At 43.6% G+C, this 25,493-nt stretch overlaps 1 protein-coding gene across 1 annotated transcript in view; it reads left to right on the top strand.

Annotated features, from left to right (window-relative positions):
* Nucleotides 1-25,493, top strand: part of LOC147684137 (cytochrome P450 2J2-like) — a 99,310-nt gene that overhangs the window by 34,728 nt on the left and 39,089 nt on the right. Inside the window, exons 4-5 of the mRNA XM_086944528.1 lie at nucleotides 9,658-9,818; nucleotides 16,785-16,961. Coding sequence (XP_086800654.1) covers nucleotides 9,658-9,818; nucleotides 16,785-16,961 — 338 coding nt within the window. The remainder of the gene's footprint in view (nucleotides 1-9,657; nucleotides 9,819-16,784; nucleotides 16,962-25,493) is intronic.

Below are 25,493 nucleotides of genomic sequence, written 5' to 3'. Positions count from 1 at the left end.
AATGTTCTAATAAACATTAGAAGATATCTGGGTATTCAAAGTGGACCTCGTACCTCAGAATACACAGATGAACATTCTATATTTCAGGTATAGTCAGGATCTCCTCTCTGGAAATCACTCTCCAAGTGTGTGTTTTACATATTTGTGCCTACCTATATGACAAGAGTATGTGTTCTCCATACAACAGCTGCATTTGTGTGTTTTGTCTAATTGCTAGAGCCTGACCAGAAAAGAATAAAGAGGGCCATTGTCGTTTGACCTTGTCTACGATGTTTAAACTAAATCCCAGGAAAAAACAGAATGCAAAAACGACAGCAGGTCCTGTGTTAAAGTACAGCGTGGCAGAAAGCAAAATACACTTGTATAGTAACATGCGCAAATCAGAGTGCATCCTGCAACGTGCTCAGGCTAACACAGGGAAAACGACATGGGGCCTTCACAGGACATATGACAGAGTCTTCTGAGTAGTATCTTTATGACTGTGGAGGTGCCACACTCGGGGAGAGTTCTCGCACTTAGGGCGGAGATTAACAGATATTTAGCCTATTGCTAGGTGCTCACAAACTCTAAGGGAAAAGGAAACAAACATAGACAAATTAATGTAAAGGCCAAAGATCCTGCAATGTTGTCAGATTGGAAAGCCAGGTTGAGATTACCCAGTTACTTTTCATCAACTTCACCACTAGGCATCATCTTCGTACAGCTGTGCAATAATAGTCCCCAAAGATATGGCATGTAATTATAATAAAGTTCTAGAGTTGAAATAGATTGTATGTGGTGATAGTGATTTTAAAGCCCTGTCGAAATTGTGCATGATCATGTGGATGCCCAAGTCCCCACGTATATAGGGGCCCTTTAGGATCGCGGACGGACTTGGGGCTGTCCGCGACCCCTGAGGAGGAGGGAATGTCCGCATGGTCTGCGGACTTCCCTCCTGTGCAATTAGGATGTGACCGCCACCCTGGCGGTCACATCCTCTATTTTTAACATTGCGGCGGGTGCAGCTACAAGCTCCACCCGCCGCAAGGTTAAAAATGCATGTATTGCAATTGCATGCACAAAGCGGCAGGCACCGCGCGGTGCCTGCTGCTTTGTGCACGCAAATGCAGGGGGGTACCATAGGTACCCCCCATGTGGCCCCCCCACTTCCCTTCACCCAGGGGGCCCGCTACGGGCCCGAGGTGATGATCCGCATGCTTTTCCTCGACGGAGAAGCCGCAGCGGAAAAGCATGTTTTATCAGCCATCCTAATATATCTGCCGGTGTCTGAGAGTCACCGCCACCATATTAGGCCTTTTCCGCCGCGGTTGTAAGCTAACCGCGGCGGAAATGCGGCGGACTGAAACCAGGACCCACCAGTTATCCTAATGTGGCGGTGGGTCTTTGGTGGGTCCGCAGAGGAGTTTCTGCATCCTCGCGGCCGGCGGTGGCTTCCGCCGGCCCGGAGGATACGGAAAATCCTCCATCGTAATCAGCCCCTTAGTGTTTAATTATTAGTCACTCTCAAGTCCCATAAGCATAGTGTGTGATTATATTTATGTTCAAGTCACTGCAGTGATAGTATGTAATGATAGTTAAGTTTAAATCCCTGCAGAGATAGTGTGTGAATATAGCAATACAAAAGTTCCCACAGAGATAGCGTGCGATTATAGCAATACTCAAGTCCCTACATAGATAGTGTATCATTTTAGCAATGCTCAGGTCCCCACAAAGCTAGCGTGTGATGATAGTTATGTTGCAGTCACCTTAGATAAAGTGTCATTACAATGATGCTCAGATCGCTGAACAGATAGTGTGTGATTACAGTCCTGTTCAAATACTCCAAAAGAAAGTGTCTCCAGATCATATAAGAAAATATAACCTTTTATTTTTCATAACTAAACATTTAAAACAATATATACTTGAAGACCCCTGTGGTCTACTTTCAGGTCTATCACAAATAACCCATCTAGTTTAAATTCCACACTATCTTTCTTTTAATTCCTTAGAAATGGATAATATTTTTTTATTGTGCTGATTTGGGAAATCAGTTGACATGATAATTTTCTCCCATGAACGGAGGTCACTGGTATCAGTGGGTAACTAAATTAGCTGAGGAGACCATGTACAATGGTGTTGCCTTGCCTTTGTGAATTTGAAGTATTTGTCAAGGGCTGATGTTTCAGTGTTTTGTTTTGTCTCAGTTGAAGTAGATTAACCAGCAGATGATAAATCAATATCCTTATGTGCAAATGAAGAAAATCCTCCAATATAAGGAAGACATGATGCATATGTATTAGTAAAATACTTTATTGTATTAATCAATTGATTACCATAAAAATGCAAACATTTAAAAGAAGAATTATCAATCGTTTAAATTTCCAATAACTAAAACTTGTTATCATAGTCAATACAGCACTTCATAATACAAGGATTCTGTAACTTCCCACAATGGTTCCCCTTCATTATTCATCCATCTACCACTGTATCACAATATTCTTTACATCAGTATATTTCTTTTTCCAAGTTAAAGTGGTAAGTGGTAATATGCTGAATATATGCATCTGATTTACCATTAGCGATTCTACATTTGACTCCATGGTATAAATACAGTTAATATTCTTTTTCCTCCATTAAGTAATAATATAATATTTAACCTTTTGCAATTATTTTTCGGGTTAATCTATGATTTCAAAGATTTATACTAAAGTGCTAATGTTCCAAATGTGCAAAATTTATTCACCCGTCTACCTCTGTATTGAGTTCTTTTAACTCACTTTGTTACTTTTGCCAATATATTAAAGTGCCTGAAGTATGAGATACATAATTTTCTTGAAATTCTACAATTTAAATTTAAATTTCTGATGATAAAATCTGTGTTGCTTCCTATTATATGGGACCTTTATGCTGTTAATGCTTTATATGCATGATCTAAAAACGTTATCATCATTGCTGTTGCACTGTCTTCTTTGAGCCTAAAACGGTATATAATAGCCTCAGCAGATGTTTGTATTTTAGTATTTTTTAAAAAGGAGCGTAAGAATATCCTCCTTATGGGCAACAGCTTAGGGCAGGTTCATATTAGATGTACAACAGATTAAACGGTAGCTCCACAGAGCTGGCAAACTGGTTTGACTTTGAGTGCCTGGTTTAATTTCCCTTCAAATTCCCAAATCGGTATATAAAATAGTCGAAATCTTAAAAATGTCCTTTTTATATAGACAGGTAGGTTCCATCCTAAATATTCTTGACTCTGTACAATATAAGTATTGATTACTAAACCCATATGATTATATTTTCCAGCTTGTAGAAGGTCTAAATTCTGCTGCTTATTAGTGAGCGTAATTTGTATTAAGTTTTTTCCCACAGATCTGGTCATTTGTCCCATCTCCCGTATGTCAGGAAAATCGTAAGATCCTAATCCCATCAATGTACTGTAAAATTCTGTATTTCCATATTTCAATCATTCTAACTCTTCAAGTATTATATGTTTCAATGAAGAGGAGTCAGTCTTAGCCCATTCAATAATGTAATTCACACAGTTTATGTTGTGCAATAGTGCGGGGGATTTTAGATCGAGTTTCAATCTCATGATACAGTGTGGGGTTGCCTTCTTACTCATTACTGTGAATGCATATAATAATTATGGAACTAATTTCATATGTAATGTAAATGTACATGTATTTATATAGCGCAAATCAACGACCCGGTATCTAAGCGCTTGCTTAGGGAACCTGTCCTGGTATTCCCCAGTGAGATAACCCCGACAGGGTATCCACAAGGTGAAAGCCAGGCATCCCACCGCGAGGGGCCGTTGTGGAGATTAAGCAAGCTAATGCCCAGAGTCGCAGAGTGTGAACCTGTGAATCGAGTAGGCACCGGAGCGAGAATTGTCGAGTCCGTGGACATTTTAGGACTCAAGACCCGCCCAGCCGGGAATTGAACCCTGGTCCCGGGCTGACCTCTGCTTCCAGGTCTGCCTCCTCTAACCAGTGAGCCACACTTCTTGCTTTAAGTAATGGGGTAATCGCTTTCCCTACAAACATTTTCATGAATCTTGAAATTGATTTAGTAATGACAGTTAATTAAGAACTTTTACTGGCCGAATGACTTGACCAGGATAACTTATTATCTAAAATCACTCCAAGGTAACCGTATTGCTCTACTTCTTCAATTGATGTCTCTCCTAGTGTGCACCTTTTAGATTTTATCCGCTGTACAAAGGACACCATTTTTTGGGGGACATATTGGCTATCAGTCCATTCGCTGAATTGTAAGTGTGTAATTGTTTCAGTTGAAGCTGGAGTCCCTTCGAGTTAGAGGCAGGACCACTAGGTCATCAGCATACACTAGGTATGGTATTTTTTTACTTCCTAATTTTGGTGCGATACCCATATCAGACTTTAGTGCCATATCTATGTCAGAAATGTAGAAAGAAATTAACAATGGTGCACAAACTTGCCCATGGCCATTTTCAATACCAATTTTTGGTGATAACGTATTTTCAAGTGTTAATTGTACCATGTTTCAGAATGTATTCCGATAATAAAGTTCAGAAGATTCATATCAATTCCCCATGTTATTAGCTTACTCCATAGCCTTTGTTGATTTACCTTATCGAACAATGTGGGGTAATCAAAAAAACAGGCATATAGTATTGTTTTCTACAAGCATGATTTTTTTCCCTAATACAGCCAGTGAAATGATATTAGCAATTGTTGAATACCCTGAACGAAATGCGGTTTGTGTTGTTGGTATTAATGATTTTTCCTGTGCCCAGAGCCTCAATTTGTTTTGCAGGTGTTTTGCAATGAAGCATTTGTATAAAATGCACACTGTTTCTTATCTGGATCTATATTGTATTGCTAACAGACTGCACTATACACTGGTTTGCACTATCAGATGATCCCCTAATATTAATGGCTCTTGAGATTATGTATTCTTTGAAGTCCAGCTCTCCTCTAGATCTGTGCCCTGCAAAACTATGACGAGCATTGCAGAGATTATTAATCCTGCAGTCAACTTGGTACTTACCTCCTCACTACAGCAGGGGTTGGTCCCAAGCCATTTTAAAAGGGCTAAAATGATCCCCTTGCTGAAAAAGCCTTCAAAAGACCCTAATGTTGTCACAACTATAGGCCCATCTCACTACTGCCATTCCTCTCCAAAACTCTTGAGAAGTACGTCATCCTCCCACTGACGGAGTATGTAGAGGCCAATCATATTCTCCATGATAGTCAGTCTGGTTTCAGGACCCATCTTATCACTGACAATAAATCAATCAATCAGAACAATTTGTAAAGTGCGCTACTCACCCGGAAGGGTCTCAAGGCGCTGGGGGGGGGGCTTGAAAATCAAGGTCTTGAGTTGCTTCCTGAAGGAGAGATGGTCCTGGGTCAGCCGTAGGTGGATGGGGAGGGAGTTCCATGTCTTGGCCGCCAGGTAGGAGTAGGATCTTCCTCCCATGGTGGCTCTGCGGATGCGTGGTACGGTGGCGAGGGCGAGGCTGGTCGATCGCAGCTGGCGGGTGGCCGTGTAGAAAGTGAGGCGGTTGTTGAGGTATTTAGGGCCCAGGTCGTGGAGAGCTTTGTGTGCGTGGGTGAGGAGTCTGAACATGATCCTCTTGCTGACGGGGAGCCAGTGCAGGTCTCTCAGGTGGGCAGAGATGTGGTTGTGGCGGGGGATGTCCAGGACGAGTCGTGCAGAGGCGTTCTGTATGCGTTGAAGTCTTTTCTGTAGTTTGGCAGTGGTTCCCACCTAGAGGGTGTTCCCGTAGTCCATTCAGCTGGTGACAAGTGCCTGGGTGACCGTCTTCCTGGTTTTGGTGGGGATCCATCGGAAGATCTTACGGAGCATGCGCAGGGTGTTGAAGCAGGATGACAATACGGCGTTGACTTGTCTGGTCATTTCGAGGGCGGAGTCCAGGATGAAGCCCAGGTTTCGTGCGTGGTCCGTTGGCTTGGGGGTGGTGCCCAGGACAGGGGGCCACCAGGAGTCGTCCCAGGTGGAGAGGGATGATCCCAGGATGAGGACTTCCTTCTTGTCTGATGTTCAGCTTCAGGCGGCAGTTCTTCATCCATTCGGCGACGTCCTTCATTCCCTCCTGTAGGCTGGCGTTGGCCGGGTCGTTGGTGAGGGAGAGGATCAGCTGGGTGTCGTCGGCATATGAGATGAAGTTAAGGTTGTGTTGGCGTACAATGGCTGTGAGGGGGCTCATGTAGACGTTGAAGAGGGTGGGGCTGAGCGAGGATCCTTGAGGTACGCCGCAGATGACTTTGGTGGCCGCGGATCAGAACGGGGGGAGGTGGACTTTCTGGGTTCTTCCGGCGAGGAACGAGGTGATCCACTCCAGTGCTTTCCCTTGGATTCGATGTTGCTGAGGCGCTGTATTAGGGTGCGGTGGCAGACTGTGTCGAATGCTGCAGAGAGGTCCAGGAGGATGAGGGCAGCTGTTTCCCCGTTGTCGAGCAGGGATCTGATTTCGTCGGTGGCTGCGATGAGGGCGGTCTCGGTGCTGTGGTTGGCTCGGAAACCGGACTGTGAGGGGTCGAGGGATCCGTTCGTCTCGAGGAAGGCGGTGAGCTGTATGTTGACGGTCTTCTCGATGACTTTGGCAGGAAAAGGAGGAGCGAGATGGGGCGGAAGTTCTTGAGGTCGGTGGGGTCCGCTGTCGATTTCTTCAGGAGGGCGCTGAGCTCGGCATGCTTCCAGCTCTCCGGGAAGTTGGCTGTGTTGAAGGAGATGTTGATGATGTTCCGGAGTTGGGGTGCGATGATGGAGCCGGCCTTTTTGAAGACGTGGTGGGGGCAGGGGTCGGTAGGGGATCCGGAGTGGATGGTGTTCATCGTGCGGGTGGTGTCTTTGGTTCTGACCGGGGTCCAGTTGCAGAGAGTGGTGGTGGGGGCATTGTTTCGGTGGTTGAGTGCAAGGATGGTGCGTCGAAGCTGTTGTGTATGTCGGCGATCTTGCGGTGGAAGAAGGAGGCGAGTGTGTCTCAGAGGTCTTGCGAGGGTGTGATGTCATTGTTTCCGGCGCAGGGGTTGCAGAGCTCTTTGACGATGCTGAAGAGTTCCTTGCTGTTGTGGGTGTTGTTGTCCAGGCGTTCTTTGAATGATGTCCTTTTGGTGGTGCGGATCAGCTGGTTGTGTGTGCGGGTGGCAGTCTTGAGGGCGGTCATGTTTTCTGTGGTCTGGTCGTGGCGCCAGGCTTTTTCGAGGGTGCGGCAGTTTTTCTTGGATGTTTTGAGTTCGTTGGTGAAACACAAGGCTTTTTTGCTGCCGTGTCTGCTGGGAGGGTTCTTCAGTGGTGCAAGGTCATCGGCGCAGTTGATGAGCCACTGTGTGACGATGCAGGCTGCTTCGTTGGTGTCTGTCGTGTTGGTGGGAGGGTTTTGGTTGAGGGAGGTAGTGAGCTGGTCGGCGGTGATCTTGCTCCAGCTCCTGCAGGGAACCTGTTGCGGGTGGTGGTGGGTCATGGTTCTCTTGAAGCTGAAGTGGACGCAGCTGTGATCGGTCCAGTGAAGTCCGGTGGAGTAGCTGAAGATGATGTGCTTGCTGGAGGAGAAGACGGGGTCAGGCGTGTGGCCGGCATAGTGGGTGGGGGTGTTCGCCAGTTGCTTGAGTCCGAGGTTGGTGAGGTTGTCCAGCAGGGTACTGGTGTTGCTGTAGTTGTTGTTCTCCAGGTGGAAGTTGAGGTCCCCTAGGAGGATGTAGTCAGAGGAGGCGAGGGCGTAAGGGCTGATGAAGTCTGCGATGGCTTCGCTGAATTGTGTGCGTGGTCCTGGGGGTCTGTAGATGAGAGTGCCTCTGAGGGTGGTCTTGGGGTCGGTGTGTATCTGGAAGTGGAGGTGCTCGGCGGTGGTGAGGGTGTCGTCGGAGTTGGTGGTGATGCGGATGGTGCTTCTGTGGACGATGGCGATGCCTCCTCCGGTCTGGTTGACGCGGTCCTTCCGGGTGATCTTGTATCGGTCCAGGATGGCAATGGCGATGTCAGGTGCTGAGGAGGCAATCATCCAACTTTCCGTGAGGAAGGCGACGTCTGGAGATGTTGAGTCGAGCAGGTTCCAGAGTTCGACGGCGTGTCTGTGGACGGAGCGGGTATTGAGCAGGATGCACTTGAGGTGGTTGTTGCTGGTGCCTGGCCTTTCGGGTGCGGTGATGGTCCGGAGGCAGGTGAACTTGCAGGCTTGGCAGGTGAAGGGTCCGTGGGTGCGTTTCAGTGTGGCTCTGTAGCAGTCGGGGTTCCGGACGGGTTTGAGTGCGTTGAGGGTGGCGGCGGCGTACGTCCATCATTCTGGCTGGCATCTTCGGGGGACAGGGGTCCTGGTGCTGGGCGCGGTTCAGGCGCGGACGGGCGCAGACGGGCTTGCCTTTGGCGTGCCTTCGGTGCGCCAGCGGAGCGCCCGCTGCACGCGTCCGCTTCGTGGTTGCTGCACGGTCTCCATAAGTGGGAGGGGGTGGAGGGGTCATCTGGGAGGCGGGAGGGCAGGCTGACAATGGGCACGGGGGCAGGGGCGCAGGGAGGGTCAGTGGTGGAAAAAAAACGGCGGGGTCCAGCGGCAGGAAAATCGGTGGCGCAGGGGCAGGGGCTGCTGGCACACGGGGGTGCAGGAGAAGGCTGGCAGGCTGAGGAGGCAGCTGGCTGGCAGGCTGCGGAGGTGCTGTAGCGGCGGGGAAGCAACCTACCCGAGGGTCCTTTCAGGAAGTCGCTGACTCCATTAAAGAGCAATTGGACAGAGGAGGAAGCGCATTGTTGATACTTTTAGATCTTTATGCGGCTTTTGATACCATGCACCATAACCAGCTTTTGCAAAGATTGACGGATTGTGGCATCAGGGGCACGGTACTGAAGTGGTTTGCTTCCTTCCTCAACGACCACCATCAAGAAATATGGTCGCCCCCCCCTGTTTTCGGCCCCCATTTCCAGTTTGGAGGTGGGGGTCCTGCAGAGGTCCATTCTGAGTGCATCCCTTTTTAACATCTATATGGCTCCTCTTGCTCTTCTGCATGGCGCTAAGATTCTATCTTACGCCGACAATACACAACTGCTATTCAAGCGTTATAAAGGTTGTGACTTTGGCTGCAGTTCAACCAATTGAAATGTAACTCAGAGATCGTTTTTTCGGCTGTCTACCCTGCGACTCTTGGCTCGAATGGGGGCCTTGCGACATGTCTCTCCCGGCGGCTCCAGTAACTGTTGTGAAAAATCTAGGAGTGAAGTTAGATGCTTTGCTAACTATGAAGGCCCAAATTCAGATTGTGGTTGGTACATGTTTTGGCTTGTTAAGGATGTACGTAACTTTCTCCCTATGCTGCCTGTAGAGCACCGGAAGACTGTAGTTCAGGCCTTGATCATCTCAAGGCTTGACTATGTCAATGTGTTATATTTGGGTCTTCCTGAGTATCTACTTAAACGCCTGCAGGTGGCTCAAAATGCTGCAGCCAGGGCCATTTTTATGGTGGGGCCCAGAGGACATATGTCTTCCCATCTAAAAACTTTGCACTGGCTCCCAATCCGTGAGAGGACTCAATTTAAAGCACTGGTAGATACAATTTCTAGACATAACAATCTTATCTTTTGAATTTTATTCAATTTTCTGAAATCATTTTTTAACTAGCCAGTTCACTTTGTGATCAAATTTATGTTATAGTCTAGTAACTGTTCTTTTTTTCCTCTTAGGAAAGGCTATGGACCCCTGTATTGCCATCACCAATTCTGTCACCAATGTCATTGCTCTTGTAATTTTTGGGCATCGCTATTCTAGTGATGATAAAGAATTCCTTCAGCTGACGAAAATCAACACTTTCCTTGTGGCGTTTTTGTTTTCAATGAGGGCCCAGGTGAGTCTCAAGAGTATTTCAAACAGCACATTATCAAGAACTCATATGAAATAAATTGAGTTGTCTTGAGAAGAAATAGGCCACAAAAACAGATGACATATGAACAAGTACAGCAAATGATGAAGTATTGTGAGGGGCTTCTGCTTGTTGGTTGAAAGAAACTGTGCTGTCAAGCTGTTTGCCACTTATATTCGACTAAGCAGCAGATCTTAGGCTGGACTGCATAACTGGAATATTTGCCCTAGAACTCAGTTTCTTTATTTCCAATTGCAGAGAGGATCTGGGCTTTTTCCTTTTGGGGGGGGGGGGACTATGTGCTGCATGCAACACATGTCCAAACTCAGGCTGGGACACTGGAAAAGCTAGGCTGTGTCCATGTGTCCTGACCCTCAACGAACCACTGAGTTAGAGCTGGAACACTCCTTTGTAGGTTGAGATTACTAGACAGTGCACACACCGCCTGTTGGGAAGCATATTGTGGCGTACCATGAACATAAAAGGGCGTGGAGCCCGCCTATTGCTTAGCCCTGGTTGGCTTTCATTGTCACTCTCATTTAACTGTTTCCTATTCATGTCCCAGCACATCGATCTTTTGTTTATCTATCCCATCGAGCAATTTCACTCGGCCCACTCCCGAGGCCAAATTCGGCCCCGGGGGCCTCATCCCCCGGGGCATGGCAACATTTCTTTTTTAATTCTTTTTGAAGGAGGGGCTGCGTAGCCCCCCTCCTTATGCCTCAAGTGACCCCGGGGACGCCAGCCCCCGGGGATGTGCATCATTTTTTAATTTATTTTTTATTCAATGATGGAGGGGGCCTAGTGGAGCCCCTCCTAAGCCACTCATGGCCCCGGAGACCCCATCCTCCGGGGCCTGGCCTCTTCGTTGGGGACCATGGGGGAAGCCACAATTCCCCCACAGTCCTGCCGGCTCCCCTCCTCCTGCGGGAGCCGGCATTGCTTTTCCACAAGGGGAGCTGCTAACATGCAGCTCTCCTTGTGGAAAAGCAATGCGGTTTGGATTTTGTAAGCGAGAGCAGGAAACCTGCTCTTGCTTAAAAAATCCAAACCAGAGTTTGCTATGACAGGGCGGGGGTGACACGGCTCCCACCCTCCATAGCAAACAGAAGTGTCCCGGGGGTGGGCATCCCGGGACACTGCAGGAGCCGGCCTGAGGGGGTGGTGGACCTCAGGTCCATCGAGGGCTCCAGGAGGGGGGGGCGCGCTGCCCCCCTCCCTACAATTGCAAGGCCCCGGTGAGGTGGTGGTCCCCGGGGCTCGGGGGTCCATAACGGACCCACAAATTTACATGCTTAGTGCCCTGGGGAGGTGGCAGTCCCCGGGGCATGTGGGGGGGCTTGAGCCCCCCATACAGGTTTATTTATATACATTTTAAAGCCCCGGGGTGGCAGTCCCTGGGGACAGCAGGGGGCCATGTGTAAATAATTAATAAAAGCCCCGGGAGTGGCGGTCCCCGGGGTTTGAGGGGGCCTTGGAGGCCCACCTCACATTTAAAAATTAGCCCCAGGGGTGGCAGTCTCCCAGGCTGCAGCGGGGCTGCATTCCCCCCGCAACTCATAAATCAAGCCCCAGGGAGGTGGCGGTCCCCGGGGCAGTGTGGGGGGGAATGGGTCCCGCACATTTTTTCAGTGCCCCCCGGACCCGGTCTACCCGGGGGCTTCAATACAATGAAGTGCAGGAGCCTGCGCTTTGTTTTTTTTAAATGTTCTCGCCCGGATTCGCGACCCCAGCGCGAATTCAGAGTGTTTCTATCCTGCCCCCTTTTCTTGTTTTTCGTGTTTGTTTCACTGTTTTCTTGTGACTCGGTTCTGCCGAGCCATAAGATGGCTGCCAACACTTTCTTGTTTGGAGTGTTGACAGCTAATTAGAATAAAGCTCATGGTCAGGAGGGTCTGCAGATCCACCGCGCTTCTAGATATCGATATATTTATTTTTTTAAAACTACTGAGCATATTTACACCATTTTCAATAAGATCGCTTTCTGAGCCAAGCAGTACCTTTTTGCCAAATTTGGTGTCATTCCGTTCAGCAGTTCGGGCTGTAGCCTTGGCTAAAGTTTCCTATGGGAAATTGATTTTTTGACTCTTATTTTTTAATTTCTCAGCAATTACTGAACAGATTTGACCACTTAAAAAAAAGGTTGCTTTCTGAACCAAGCGCTACCTTTCGCAACATTTGGTGTAATTCTGTTCAGCACTTCGGGCTGTAGCCATGGCGAAAGTTTCCTATGGAAATTAACATGAAGAAAACACTTTTTGGACCCCCTTTTATTCTCAGCTCCCGCTTGATGAATCACCCCCAAACTTTCAGTATAGGAGATGACCTGGATGGACTTTTTTTAATGGAGAATTTTGCAAAGATTCGACAAATGACGCCAAAGTTATTAGCAAATCAAAAAATGCTTTTCCTATGGAAACTAAGTTCTAACTATAACTACCTACTAGTGACCGCCAGTAGGTTATATATATATATATATATATATATATATATATATATATATATAATACATATAACCAATTCAATACCTAAATATATTTGAGTCTAGGAATATTCAAAACACTATTTTAACATTTCAACTCTAGTCAGTGCAACTATAGGGAAAGTGTTGGACTCTGAAGGTGTTGAATTTACTATCCCTACTACAGTCAGTGCAACAGTAAAGAATGGATTGGACTCTGGAGGGCATACATTTAGAATTCCCACTCCAGGCTAAGCAACAATAGGGAAAGCTTTGGAGTTCCAAGTGGTTACATGTCTATTCATACTCCAGTTAGTGAAACAGTAGGGAAAGTATTGGAATTTGGCGGGATTAGATTTACTTGTCCCACTCTAGTCTAAGCAATAGTAGGGAAAGTGGTGGACTTCCGGGAGGTGTTAAATAAACTATTCCCACATCAGCCTAAACACAGCAATGAAAGTTTTCGACATAAAAAGTATAACATACATTAATATAAATCATATTAAATTATTTAAAAAGTTTAACACTTACAATGAAAAATTATTTAATTCAAGTACATAAAAAAAATATTTATTAAAATGGTTAACAGTTTAAAAAATAAAATAAAAAATTAAATATGGTAACATAATCTTCACTAACTACAAATAAACTCTATAAGTCATCACTATTTAATTTAACTTAATTAATAATAAAAATGATTTTAAATAACCAATATCTTCACAGAAACGAATTCTCACAAACACTTACCATTAAATAAATTGTAATTTTAAGAACAATAATGCACATAAATACATTGTACATAACTAAATTTCAATTAATACATTGTAGAAATATGTAAATTATTTTAAAACATTATGAGGCTGGTTATGATGTCATTGGGACCAACACCACTGACACGTCGGTGTCAGTCCAACCGACATCTGCCCCTGCTGTCCGCCTGCTGCATTACGATGTGGCGGGCAGATGGACCGTCTCCGTTTCTTCTGACGGGCTCAAAGAGTCTGTGGGTGCTTTGGAATGCACCATAATCCCCTAATGAGTACAGAGCCATACTTGGCTCCACTGTCTGGTTTATTATGGGGCTTCCAAAATCCTTTTTATGTCACCGACCTAAGGTTGGGCATTCAAGACAATGACTATCAATATCGTAATTCGGCCCTATGTTCTTAGCAACCTACTCACCTTAAAAAAGCAAGAGTATTAAAAAATGAATATTTTATAAACATGTACAAACTCATTTTAAAATAAATAAAATAGTAAAACAATGACACAATAATTGTGAAAATATTTATTATATATTATTATTATTCAAATAAAAATGAATTCTTACAAACAATAGATTTAAATCAAAAACATTTAAATTATTTCCTCTACTCAACACATTCCTATACAAAATTACCAACCCACAACTAACCTATGACTTAAATAAATCAGCATTAAGCTATTTTAACAAAATAACAATCATTCAGATAGCTAATTAACAATTAAAAACTATTTGTTAATAATGTCTAGTTTTAATTAACAGAAAAAAATGACCAATACATTTTTAATTTTTATAACTTAATTACTTCCTACCCTATACCCCTGCAAACTTGTTAACCCGCTACTAAAATATAACTGACTACAACTAATAATAATAATAATAATAATAAATTAACAATTAAGATTTGATTTAAAAAATAAAATATAACAGTAACAATGTGATTGATTATTAATCCATCTAAAACATATTTCGCACCCTGCTCCCCTTCAACCCAACAACCTGCTATGACAATATATATCACTACTAACATAAAAAAATACTTAACATCGCAAGCTACACTTTAAAAAAATTATTAGCAATTAATCCAACAATGCTAACAACTAAAATTAATATAACTGAAACTCATTAAAATAATCAAAAAACAATGTTTTTACCACTATATCACTAAACACGATATTAAAAACAATTTCTTAAAAACAATATTACTTAGCAAAAAAATCGATATTTTTGACAATGATATTCTATACCATGATATTTTTGCATGACAATATGTTTTTTCTGATATTTTGGAGTTCCAATATTTTAAACTCAATATTCTGCCCAAACACCACTGAAGGTCAAGGAAAATTCACACAGGTATGTATAGTCGTATACCAATGGTAACTCAATCTGATTTTCCTTTTAGCGTTCTTCAGGACCACGCCTAATGATGAAATGATCAATTCTGGAAAGTCGATCTTGCAAAAGGTGCCACCATCAACCCCTACTAATCTTCCTTCATGAGTTTGCTGTGCTTTACTTATTAATCCATTAAGCAATTTGAGATTCTCTGCTCAAAAAAACTCCTGATGGCTGTCTTAAAGAATCCTAATTTCAGTTGTAAACCACTCTTTCAGTGAGTGCACAACTTTTCTGCCAAGGTACTTTCTTTCAGCCATGGTTCCATTGCCACTTCGGAGGTAGAATACTGGTCAAACACCATCCCTTGTCCCCTCTGTCCTGGAAACTAGGTCCACAACTTGATTGCCAAAGCAGTGGACCAGTGGGTGTTTTTATACATTCCAAATGTTCATTATTTGAATTGCTTAGAGACTGGTAGCTTGCTCATTTGGTAAACTTCAAGCATGCAACCACTGATCTGCTTTTGGATTTACCTTCCCCTCCTTAATGGAAGGTGAGACAGCCTCGAGAGAACGCATATAGGAGCAATGATCCATTTGCCACACCCACTGCCAGGATGCCATCCTTAGTTGTAGCCATAGCCCTTTGTCGAATTCACTGCTGGGTTTTGATAGGTTCAACCTTATCCTGGTTGTATTCTACTCATCTTATCTGAGGCAGACTTGACTCTCAAACAGGAAGGATTACCCTGTCGATACTTAGGGACTAATTTAGAGTTTAGCGGATGGGTTACTCCATCACAAACTTGATGGATAGCCTGCCTACTGTATTACAAGGGCATTATATATGGCACTGATAATATGGCAGACAGGATATCTGTCATGTTTGTGACAGAGTAAGCCATCTGCTGAACCCTAAATCAGGCCCTTAGTATACAATAATTCAGTCTATTATTATTGGACATACAACTTAATTTGTCTGTGGACTGAATCCTTCAATTCAAAACACAGTCTTCTTGATCTCTATAATAAATGCATTAATATTTGTATCAAAGCTATCACTGAATCCTCACTCTTCAAAACAAATTCCTTTACTTTCAAATATTTAGCATTTATTTTGCGTTCTGCACAAGCTACATATTGTTCGCCAGTCTGTGTTACAGTAATTACTCGATAGTAACCTTTAACCACTTCCAAATGTACAATTTTGTGGTGGACTGCACAGTACACATGGTTGACATGTTTCTGCCAATTGGTTTCTGGCCATCTCAGGACTCAATAAGGTAGTGTGTAAGCACTTGGCTGTAAATAAAAAAAAATGAATATGCCTTATTACATATGCAGCTATGGTGTCACATAGTTCAACACTCCCAATGTGCTGTGTGGGACATAATCAACAACAGTATTTCTCTCTGTACATTGAAGCGGGGCTTTGGGCAATGTCAGGCACTCTTTACCTTAAGATAATGACCCAAATACACAGATTGGGGATCAGCTAAATGGATCTCCTCCCTCCCGCTAAGTGTGCCGCATGACGCCATGCCCGTACCGTCCCCTCGCCAGTTCAGTGCAAGTACAGTGCCCGACACTGGACATTTTTAAAGTTATAATCTGAAGAAATCATGTTTTAGCTCTTTTGTCTTCTCATTCTTCACTGCCACACAGCCAAATGGCTGTACCTACACTGACCTCCTGTTGACCTGCCTTTGCCACAGGTCTGTTACCCATCCTGTCACTATTCTTTGTCTAGCTCCTTGAAACTCCTGTCTGTCTTCTACACCTGAAAGGTGAAGGAATGCTTGAGTGTCCCTTCCCCATGCTCCACCTAACAACTCTAAGACCAACCTTATTGAGATGAGGGATGCTAGTCTGTACACCTCTGTCCTCTCTTCCTCTTCACGAGCAGCCACAGATTGCTCCCCATCATTTCCTGTCACCTTGCAACCAGACACTGTGGCAAAACTGCTCCTCATCAATTTGAATTGGAACAGTGAGCACTCTAGTGAGCTTCCCAATCCCCTCAGATTTTTGACACTTTTGTTGGGTTGACTCTATTGATAATAGAAAGACATACATGAAGAAAGAAATTGGGATTATAACTCTAATTAAGTCAGTAGTTTAGGGAATGCAGGCAAAGCTGAGATTTCCACATAAATATTTCCAAAAAGGAAAAAATATATCTCTACTATTTTAAACAACAATCAAAAATTCTTGCCACTCCTAAATGCTACTGCTTTCGTGAGAAACTCATGTATGTGTAACATTTAGTTAACAATGTAAATTCAGTACATGGAATGTATTTCTTCTGAATAAATATCTGTAACCCAAAGTATTGATGTTTGATAGTCTGCAATATTTGACAACCTTGCCAATGTTTCCCTCTGTAGCTCTACAATGCTTTTCCTTCGGTGATGCATCATCTACCAGGACCTCATCAGGAGTTTCTTAATTATTATTCCTTCCTGAACAATTTTGTGAACAAGGAGATACAAATTCACAAAGAGAATTTAGGGCAAGAAGAGCCTCAAGATTTTATTGATTATTACCTGAATCATATGTCCACGGTAAGAATCTACTGCTTTCATGCAAGCAGCTTGCTTTTGATAATTGGGAAAGCTTTACCACTTCAGGATAATATTGTAATATTAGAGAAAAAAATCAAATGAACAGAGCCATTTTAAACACTAAGACCCTCATTAAAAGTCCTGGGCTAAAGTTGCAAACACTTGTTTTCACAGGGATTGGAATTATGAGTTGTGTGATAATTATTAGAAAATCAAAGTTTTCTTCAATAGATTCCAGCTGGCAAACCTGCTGAAATGTATTGAGGAAAAGAACCTGTAGAAAAAGCAATACATGCAGAATCTGGTGTAAAAAAATACTGAATGATCTATGTGTTATGTCTCAGTTGAAAACATGGAATAGGAGATATTTATCAAGCATGGTAAATATATAACCGTTGGGTAACAGTACTAACCAAATATAGTGAATACCTTACTCTCCTCCGCCTGACTTCATGCAAGGGCCTTTGTTTCATGTGCTATTACTGTAGGCATGTATCCTTGCTAACCTACAAGGCCACTTGCTCTGAATAAAATTAAAGATGTTCAGTTACATCTAAGCTTTCTGCAAGATCATACACTGCTCCGAATTTTGCTAGGGTCATACTAAGAATAGACTATGGGATTTAATGAATAGATACAAATGATTTATTGACTACTTCTAACTCCACTAATGTAAACCTTGATTAATTACTCTTTTCTACCCATTCAGTTCTTTCCCTCCTGCCATCTTCCAAACCACCATTCATTCTTTCATTTCTTTTAAAAGAAGCTTCACTTCATCTACCCCAGCCCTAATATTTTTGCTATGGTCTCACCCAACTTCCTTTATTTGGGAGCTGTTGACCCTTCCATTCAACATAAGTTTATAACTGAATTTTACAAAATCACCTTTCCAGAAATTCGCAAAGAGATCCCTGACAGGGCTAAGCTCATTTATCTGATCAGAGATATTCACCATGAGGGTTGGATTCTCCATACCTGTAAGTCCCACACAAGGGCTGGGGATACGGGCATTCCAAAGTTTTCCAAGTTGTTGTTAGCATTGACATATTGTAAAACCTACAAACAACTCTGTAAGTAGGCATTCCCAAATCCCTACATTCCCCTTTTGAGCCTTGAAAAGGTCTGATTTTTCTCCAATTCTGTTGTGGCATCGATCCATTTCCAGTGGGGTGTTTATCCCCAGGGACAATATTTTACCCACAGGAATAAGTGTGCTTCACATCATGATCCCATTCCTGCTATGAAGAACTCCACCCACAGGGTATGGGATATTGATGGGAATTTCACTTGACCATCTCTGGAAACCACATGAAATTCTGCACCTCTTACCAACCCTCCAGGTGGATTGCTTGGAATTTTTGTGAATCCCAGAAAGTAGTGAACCTACCATCAAACATGTGTGAACATTTGCGGGTGTAGGTTTACTGCTGTCTTTGTGCCCTGGCTCCACTATTTGTATTTCACAGAATTTATTTCCTATTTTGATATCAACCCATTTAGAAGACAGATCAAACTTTTTTCGTGCTTTTACTGTTTTTTTTTGTTAGAGCTCAGAGAAACTGCTAACTCTGGCTGAGACCTGAGATAACAAACAACAACAATCTCTGTAGTAAGAAGAAGAAAATGTACAATGACATACATTTGGAATGTATTTAAGGCCTGATTGGCAGTCTGTGAACCGGCAAACTCATGGTGGCATGGTGGTAGCGGTCTGGCCACCGCCGCACTGGTGGTCCGACCGCCGTATTACATCTTTGGTGGTCAGACCACCATTGGACAGCTACAACCACTAGGGAATACATTCCTTGGAGGTGGCGTGACGGTCATTGACTCACAATATGCTGGCAGTGCTGCTGCAGCACGGTCATGCATATTATGAGTTTCCTGACCACCAGCGATCTCATGGAGGTTTTTACTTGAGCTGTCTGGCAATACAGAAATTATGGGGGTATTGGGTAGGGTACTCATAAAAAGGGCTTCATTTCTACAGCACTCAGACACTTGGTTGTGCCATGGTATCATCATGTGCTCGACACATTAAGACTCATAATTAAACCCAGCAAAAAAGTATGTCAACACGCAGCAATATATAATTTGAAACAAAGACCATCATAATGTGCCCCTAGGACCCGGGTCCATGTATTTCTGAAGCACTGGTCCAGTGGGACTCTTTTATGGGAGACAGTAATGGGTGTACCAACGGTGTCCAGAAACAATTGAACCATTCAGTGAACGTAATTAATACTGTACATAACTGGCCTTTTTTTAATGGAAAATTAATTGCCTGTATTCACGTTTTCCTTATGTACTGTCACGTAGGTTGTAAGTGCATAACAAAAAAAGTATCTAAGTGACAATAGTACTGTCGGCCCCTGAACAGAACATTAAAAGTACATTTTAAAGAGGACTTTAGGTTGAATTATTGATTGTATTAAACCGATTTAGAATTCAAGGTAATAATCAGCGTTTCAGGTAAGTTTGCCATGACTATTAATGAGCAGTTGCATAATGTTTGTTAAAACCACACATTCAGCAGAGTACTGACAAAAGGCAACCTTACATGGAAAATTGGGAACCTATGGTTCAGCCAAAGAGTCCATAGAAAAGTTGCTAGGCACACGGGGGTACCTGCCGCCAGTAAGAGCAGAGTGACATTTCAGGAAGAGTGTTCTCAGCATAGGCATAGAGTATAGTCACAGTTAAGAAAAGAAAGGAGGCAAAATCTAGTGAACCAGGAGTGTCAGAAAGCCCACGGACATGAGCCAAAATCAGCCGGATGGAATCTCCCCTTCAAGAAGATCAGTCCGAACAACGGAAAGGGGATGGATGCAGCCGCGACAAAGGAAAAGAAGCCCACTACAACCCCTTCAGGGTGGCCTTTAATAATATCGGTTGACATGTCCAGAGATGACATCAATTGTCACCCCACTGAAGACTGAGGTACATGTGACCATAATCCACTCACAAAATGCAAAAGTAGACACATTGAAATATTTTTCCAGTGTATGCTTGAGAATTGAGCGTCCATTCTGGGCACACAGATTAGTTCACAAAGAGTAATTCAACACTGTTGATTTCCATGTGCTAAGATCAAGAGTCTCAAGTTAAAGCCCATATGGATGTATAAAAAAAAGTACAATTTAATCATCAGGAATGTCTTGTGAAATTACAAGAAAGTGACATGAGTGGGAAGTGAGACAAAATTCATTCTCATCAGTCCATGAAGTGAAAATGCAAACCTAAGGGAAAAGTTGCTTAATGCATATAAAGGCAATAGACTCAGGCATATGGAAATACAGTTAAGCATTTTTTTTATTGAGCAGAGCATCAGGGACATTACAATAATACAATTTTCAGGAAGTTTAAAAAACGCCTTTGATGAAGACATACAAATCCAAGATAAAACCGTACTTTGAAGATGGAAATAAGTGCAGAAAAGCAACTAACGCCCAACCTATGACAAAATTACAATGTTTCAACAAATTAAATTTAAAAAACAACAATTGATCAGCATATACTAGTCATACGATTGAACCAGTGCAAACAAGTGGAGAATATGTGCATCAAGAATAAATTGCTACAATAGTCTGGCAAAAAGCAAGTTTCCCACATACACTTGAAATAATATCCCCACATCTTATATATAAAACAAATTCTAGGTTTCTAAAGTGCTGAAGTCCTAAAGTGCTACAGTCGACCAGGCTTCTAAACCCTCATAATTTTAAAGATTGACTAAGTATTTCCAAGTCGCAGTGAACTTTTTTATAGCCCGACCCGCTTTGCATATGCTTCTTCAAAAGTCCTGGTTTGCTTCATCTTATTTAGCCATCTCGCATATGAAGGTGCTTCCGCCGCCCTCCAATTTTGAAGAATTAAGGAGTGAGCAACAAGGGAGGAAATAGCTAGAAAGGTCTCCTCCGCTTTGTCAAATTTGTCTCAGATCTCGTAACACTAAAGAGGGCAACTAGCGCCACTGGATCTATCCACTTCTGGATTGCCCAGTTTATGGCCAAAAAAATCCTGCCCCAGAATACCCCTAGCCTTGGACAAGTGAAAAATATATGTCACCATGCCCCTTCCCCTTCTGCCTGGCAATGAAAACATCTATTCTCCACTTCTGGATATTTCTGTTTGAGGGCTTTGGAGTGAAGAATGCCATTCACTGGGACAAAAAGGCCATTCTTTTAAAATTGGCAGCTCTTAAAGCCTTACTCCCTAGCAGAGATAAGGCCTGCCACTCCTGGCTAGAAACAATACATTGAGTTTCCCTGGTTACTCTCTCTAGGAATTTCTCGACCAGTGGAGTCTCATTTTGGGTACGCAAAAGATGGTACCAGTCCCCCACCCCTCTAACTTTTACTCCAAATAGAGCGGTCGCCAATTTAGTCAAGGCACAACTGGACAAAAGATTGTATCTATTTAAAAAATATACAATTTGTAGGTATTTGATTAAGCATTTCTGTCATATAGTCATGTATTGTAAGTTGTCAAAGATTGTTGCATAGAAATGCTTAGTCCTATATATGGCCTACTGCCTCGAATTTCAAAGTACCTACATGTAAAACATTCTTGCAAAGCAATTAAGAATTATCGTTTTAGGCAATAATCAGTAGAAAGCTTTCACACAGCAAGTTTCATTCATGTAGATCAAAGCATATAGCAATCGCATCACCTTTTCAATATCTATGGTGGCTTTACAATAGGAGCAATAAAAAATGGCTTACATTCTCCATAAATGTCTGCACAATTGAGATTGAGACTCATGTATGCATGTATATATAACTTATCATTTTAGTTATATTAATTTGCATAACAGCACATATTAATTTTAATTAATTTTCATTTCAACATCATTTGAGCCATTGGAAAAATAGATTATTAGGCATGTTAGACACACAAAATATGATTTTTTCTACTACTACAACTCTAACCACTCTTTTGCAGTGCTTATACTATGTTTCTCATCAAATCATTGTCACTTGAATCCTTTGCTCTTACCTTGGTGGACTGCATTTTGCTGAAACGCTAAGCGCTGCTTTGTTATTTCGAATTCAGCGCCTTTGCCCGCCTGCCTCCCGCTCCTCGGCAGCTCCAGGAAACATCGAGCGGAGCGCGGTGCTGGGCTAAGGAGACTCCAACTCCCAGCAGCCCTAGCGGCACCGGCCGCGTCAGTTTCGCGCCAGGAGGCGCTGATAAACGGAGTCACCCCGGTCGAGGGGGGAATCCTTTGCTCTTACCTTGGTGGACTGCATTTTGCTGAAACGCTAAGCGCTGCTTTGTTATTTCGAATTCAGCGCCTTTGCCCGCCCGCCTCCCGGTCCTCGGCAGCTCCAGGAAACATCGAGCGGAGCGCGGTGCTGGGCTAAGGAGACTCCAACTCCCAGCAGCCCTAGCGGCACCGGCCGCGTCAGTTTCGCGCCAGGAGGCGCTGATAAACGGAGTCACCCCCGTCTCGCGGGACGCCGGGCTAAGCCCGGGCAAAGGGCGGGCCCTCTGTGGCCCTCAGTGGCCGAGGTAGGCTGGGCTGGGCCCGGTTATTTTCATTCATTATTCGCTTATTGAACTTGTTATTAATCCTGCTTGTTTGAGGACGATCCATGTATTGACATTAATACACCTTACACCATAATACTTTTGCCGGACATTGATTGCCGCCTCTCCAGGATCACATATCTTTTACTTTTTTACGCAATCTTAAATACTTACTGTATATACTCCTCTGGAGGTTGACCACTTTGATAAAGTTTATTTCGTGGAAAACTGTACTGAAGATGTCAAAAATTTTACGCTCCGGAAGGGTAGTGGGAGAAAAATCTGGCATAAAAGTAGTTACTACCCGCACAAGAAATAAATCCGTGAACAATCCCCCGTTGAAGGGTCAATGCCAACTCCTTGAATTCTGGGACCTATCTGCTGTAAAGAAAGCTAAAATTGCCGTTCCAGAAATCTCTGATATTAAAGCCCAGGACGTCCACATACCAGCTACCACAGACCCTCGACTGCCTCCGGCGTAGCCCGCGGTCTTACAACCAATGGCTGTGGGGTCTGCCTCGCGGGATTTATTAGAAGGGAAGGTGATGGCCGTAGGTGAACCTGTGCATATACCCCCGATGCCTCAATCCCCTCTGAATGATAGGCCGGGGGGCGACTTGTCTGCACTATCGATCGACCTGGAACTCTGTGGACGCTACGTAAGCCCAGCTAAAGTGGAGACTCTGGACCAGTTTAAGTCCTCAGGGGGTGCTACCCCTTCTGGGTTACTGTTGTATAGTAGCACCCCTTCGTTAAATGGCCATGAAATGTCTGACCTGTTAAATGTTTCAAGGAGCCCTGACCTTAATCTTTCGGGTACCCGTTGCCCAGTGGAAGCATGTGAAAAACCGATCTCAGAGTCTATGATCGCTCTGGAACAACTCCTAGCCTCGATCTTATTTCTTCTGGGGAAATTTGTTGGCAGCTCGGACTGTATCTTGGAATCAGTCACCCAAATTCTAAAGACTCTGCTGCAAAAATCGCCCGATATGAGGAGTGCTTCCCCCTCTAGGTCTGAACACAGCCTGCCTAAGGGGAAAACCAGAGATTCCAGAGGGGAACCTGATATGAAGGTTGTAACACCGACTTTGGAATCACATATTGATATGCCTTTAACTGCAGCCCCCAACTGTATTAAGAACTTAGCTCTGGAGATTGAGGAAGATGACAAACCTTCGCCTGGCCCCAAAGTGGCCCAGGAGTTATTTCCTATTTTCATGCCTGAGAACGGAAAAGACCTCCTAGACGATAAACCGGAGGTAAAGGAAGGCAGGGAAAAAAATGGTAAACATAAAAACGATAAAGGGAACAAAAGGAAACCGATTCGAAAATACAGAAAGAAAAAGCAGCGTCGGATAGTCTTCCAAAATATTTCAGCGGCATGGGAGAATGATGAAATTGATGTGGAGCCCTCTTCCACTTCCCTAAAGGTGGACATTGATTTGAACTTATCTACTTTGACCTCTTTAAAGGGGGAAAATGAGCGATGTCCACCTATGTCTCAGGAAGTTACACCTCAAACGGGGGGTTCTCTCCCATGCTCTCCCCCACGGACCGCATCAGGAGCACCAATTTCATATCCATCTGGGGCCCTTAATCCTTTGGCCCCCCCTTTCACTGCAGCTCTAGAGTCTGAAAATCGCTGCCCTCCTGTCCGGCCTCAAAACAACCCTAAGGCCCCGGTGGATGTGCTTGTGTTAGACTTTTTACCTTTATTTGATACTGACCTACTGTTAAACAGAGCTTGGCTTCTCAAACGTTTTAGCGAGATTGAAAGTCTCTACCATATTCAATCTAGGGACATAGAATTGGTATCTCTGTTGGGTGGAGTTAAGGTATTGAGTATACGGGTGAAATTTTATTCGCCTATTATAGTAAATTTGATACTAGAACAAGCCGAGAACTTTCAGCGCATAGGTATTGACATTCTCCCTATTTCTAACCCGGGCAAGACAAATCTCTTGTTTGAAAAGGTGTTTGGGGGTGGTGAGCAAAACGGGGTAGCCTCTCCCCTTAGAGACCTAAAAATTTGGGTCTCTAGGAGAAAACGCTCAGTTTCGCACGTGAAGCCACTTCCGCTAACTCAGAACTCCTCTCTTATAGATGACAATAACCGGTGGAATTGGCTCCACAGTGCCCTATCTACAAAAACAAAGGATAACCCCAAATTGTTCCATCATCTTTAACACCTCATTAAAAATAATTTCCTGGAATGCGGCTGGGATCCACAGTAGCCCAGAGAAATTTGCCTTCTTATCTTCTCTGGGTGCTGACGTATTGTGTATACAGGAAACATGGTGCATTGATATGTTAGCGCCACCAAAAGATTTTTATGTCCTGGAAGTACCCGCTGCTCCCTCCAAGAAAGGTCATGCCAGGGGGGGGATTGCTTGCTTATTGTCAAATAAACTGCAATGGAGATTCTCCCACTATATTGATCCAAGTAGACTTTTCCACACAATAACCATTGAAAACTTGTTCCATAATGGTATAAAATCTCCTATTGTAATTTTTAATGTGTATATACCCCCAGAGGAGTGTTTTAATGCTAGTCTGCAGCAGGTTTTCCGATATATTGAACAGATTAAAAACACCCCATCTCCTCCGGAAATCTTGCTTGTAGGTGACTTGAATTGTAAAATCTCGAATGCCAGTCTGAAACTCTTCAGGAATAAAGTTAAGGAAGAGGTGCATTTTGTCCCTCAAACGCTTTTTCCTGATAAGTTAGTGACAAACAAAAGAGGGAAGATCTTGTTAAAAGAATTAGCGACCGGTGATGGTCTTATTTTAAACGGAAGATTTCCGTCTGACGTACCCGCTAATTATACTCATAAATCCCCCTTTGGGTCATCTATTTTGGACTATGCAATCGCAGACTATGGTCTGTTTCCATACATTCAGGACCTTAAGATTATACCTACATCCCTCAGCGACCATAGTATATTGTTCTTAACAATGTCTTTAAATCCTTTGAATACTGCGTCTTGGTCACTTAAT

Source organism: Lissotriton vulgaris, chromosome 11 (genome assembly GCF_964263255.1).
Source record: "Lissotriton vulgaris chromosome 11, aLisVul1.2, whole genome shotgun sequence".
Taxonomy (NCBI): domain Eukaryota; kingdom Metazoa; phylum Chordata; class Amphibia; order Caudata; family Salamandridae; genus Lissotriton; species Lissotriton vulgaris.
This window is presented reverse-complemented; position numbering and strand designations above follow the sequence as displayed.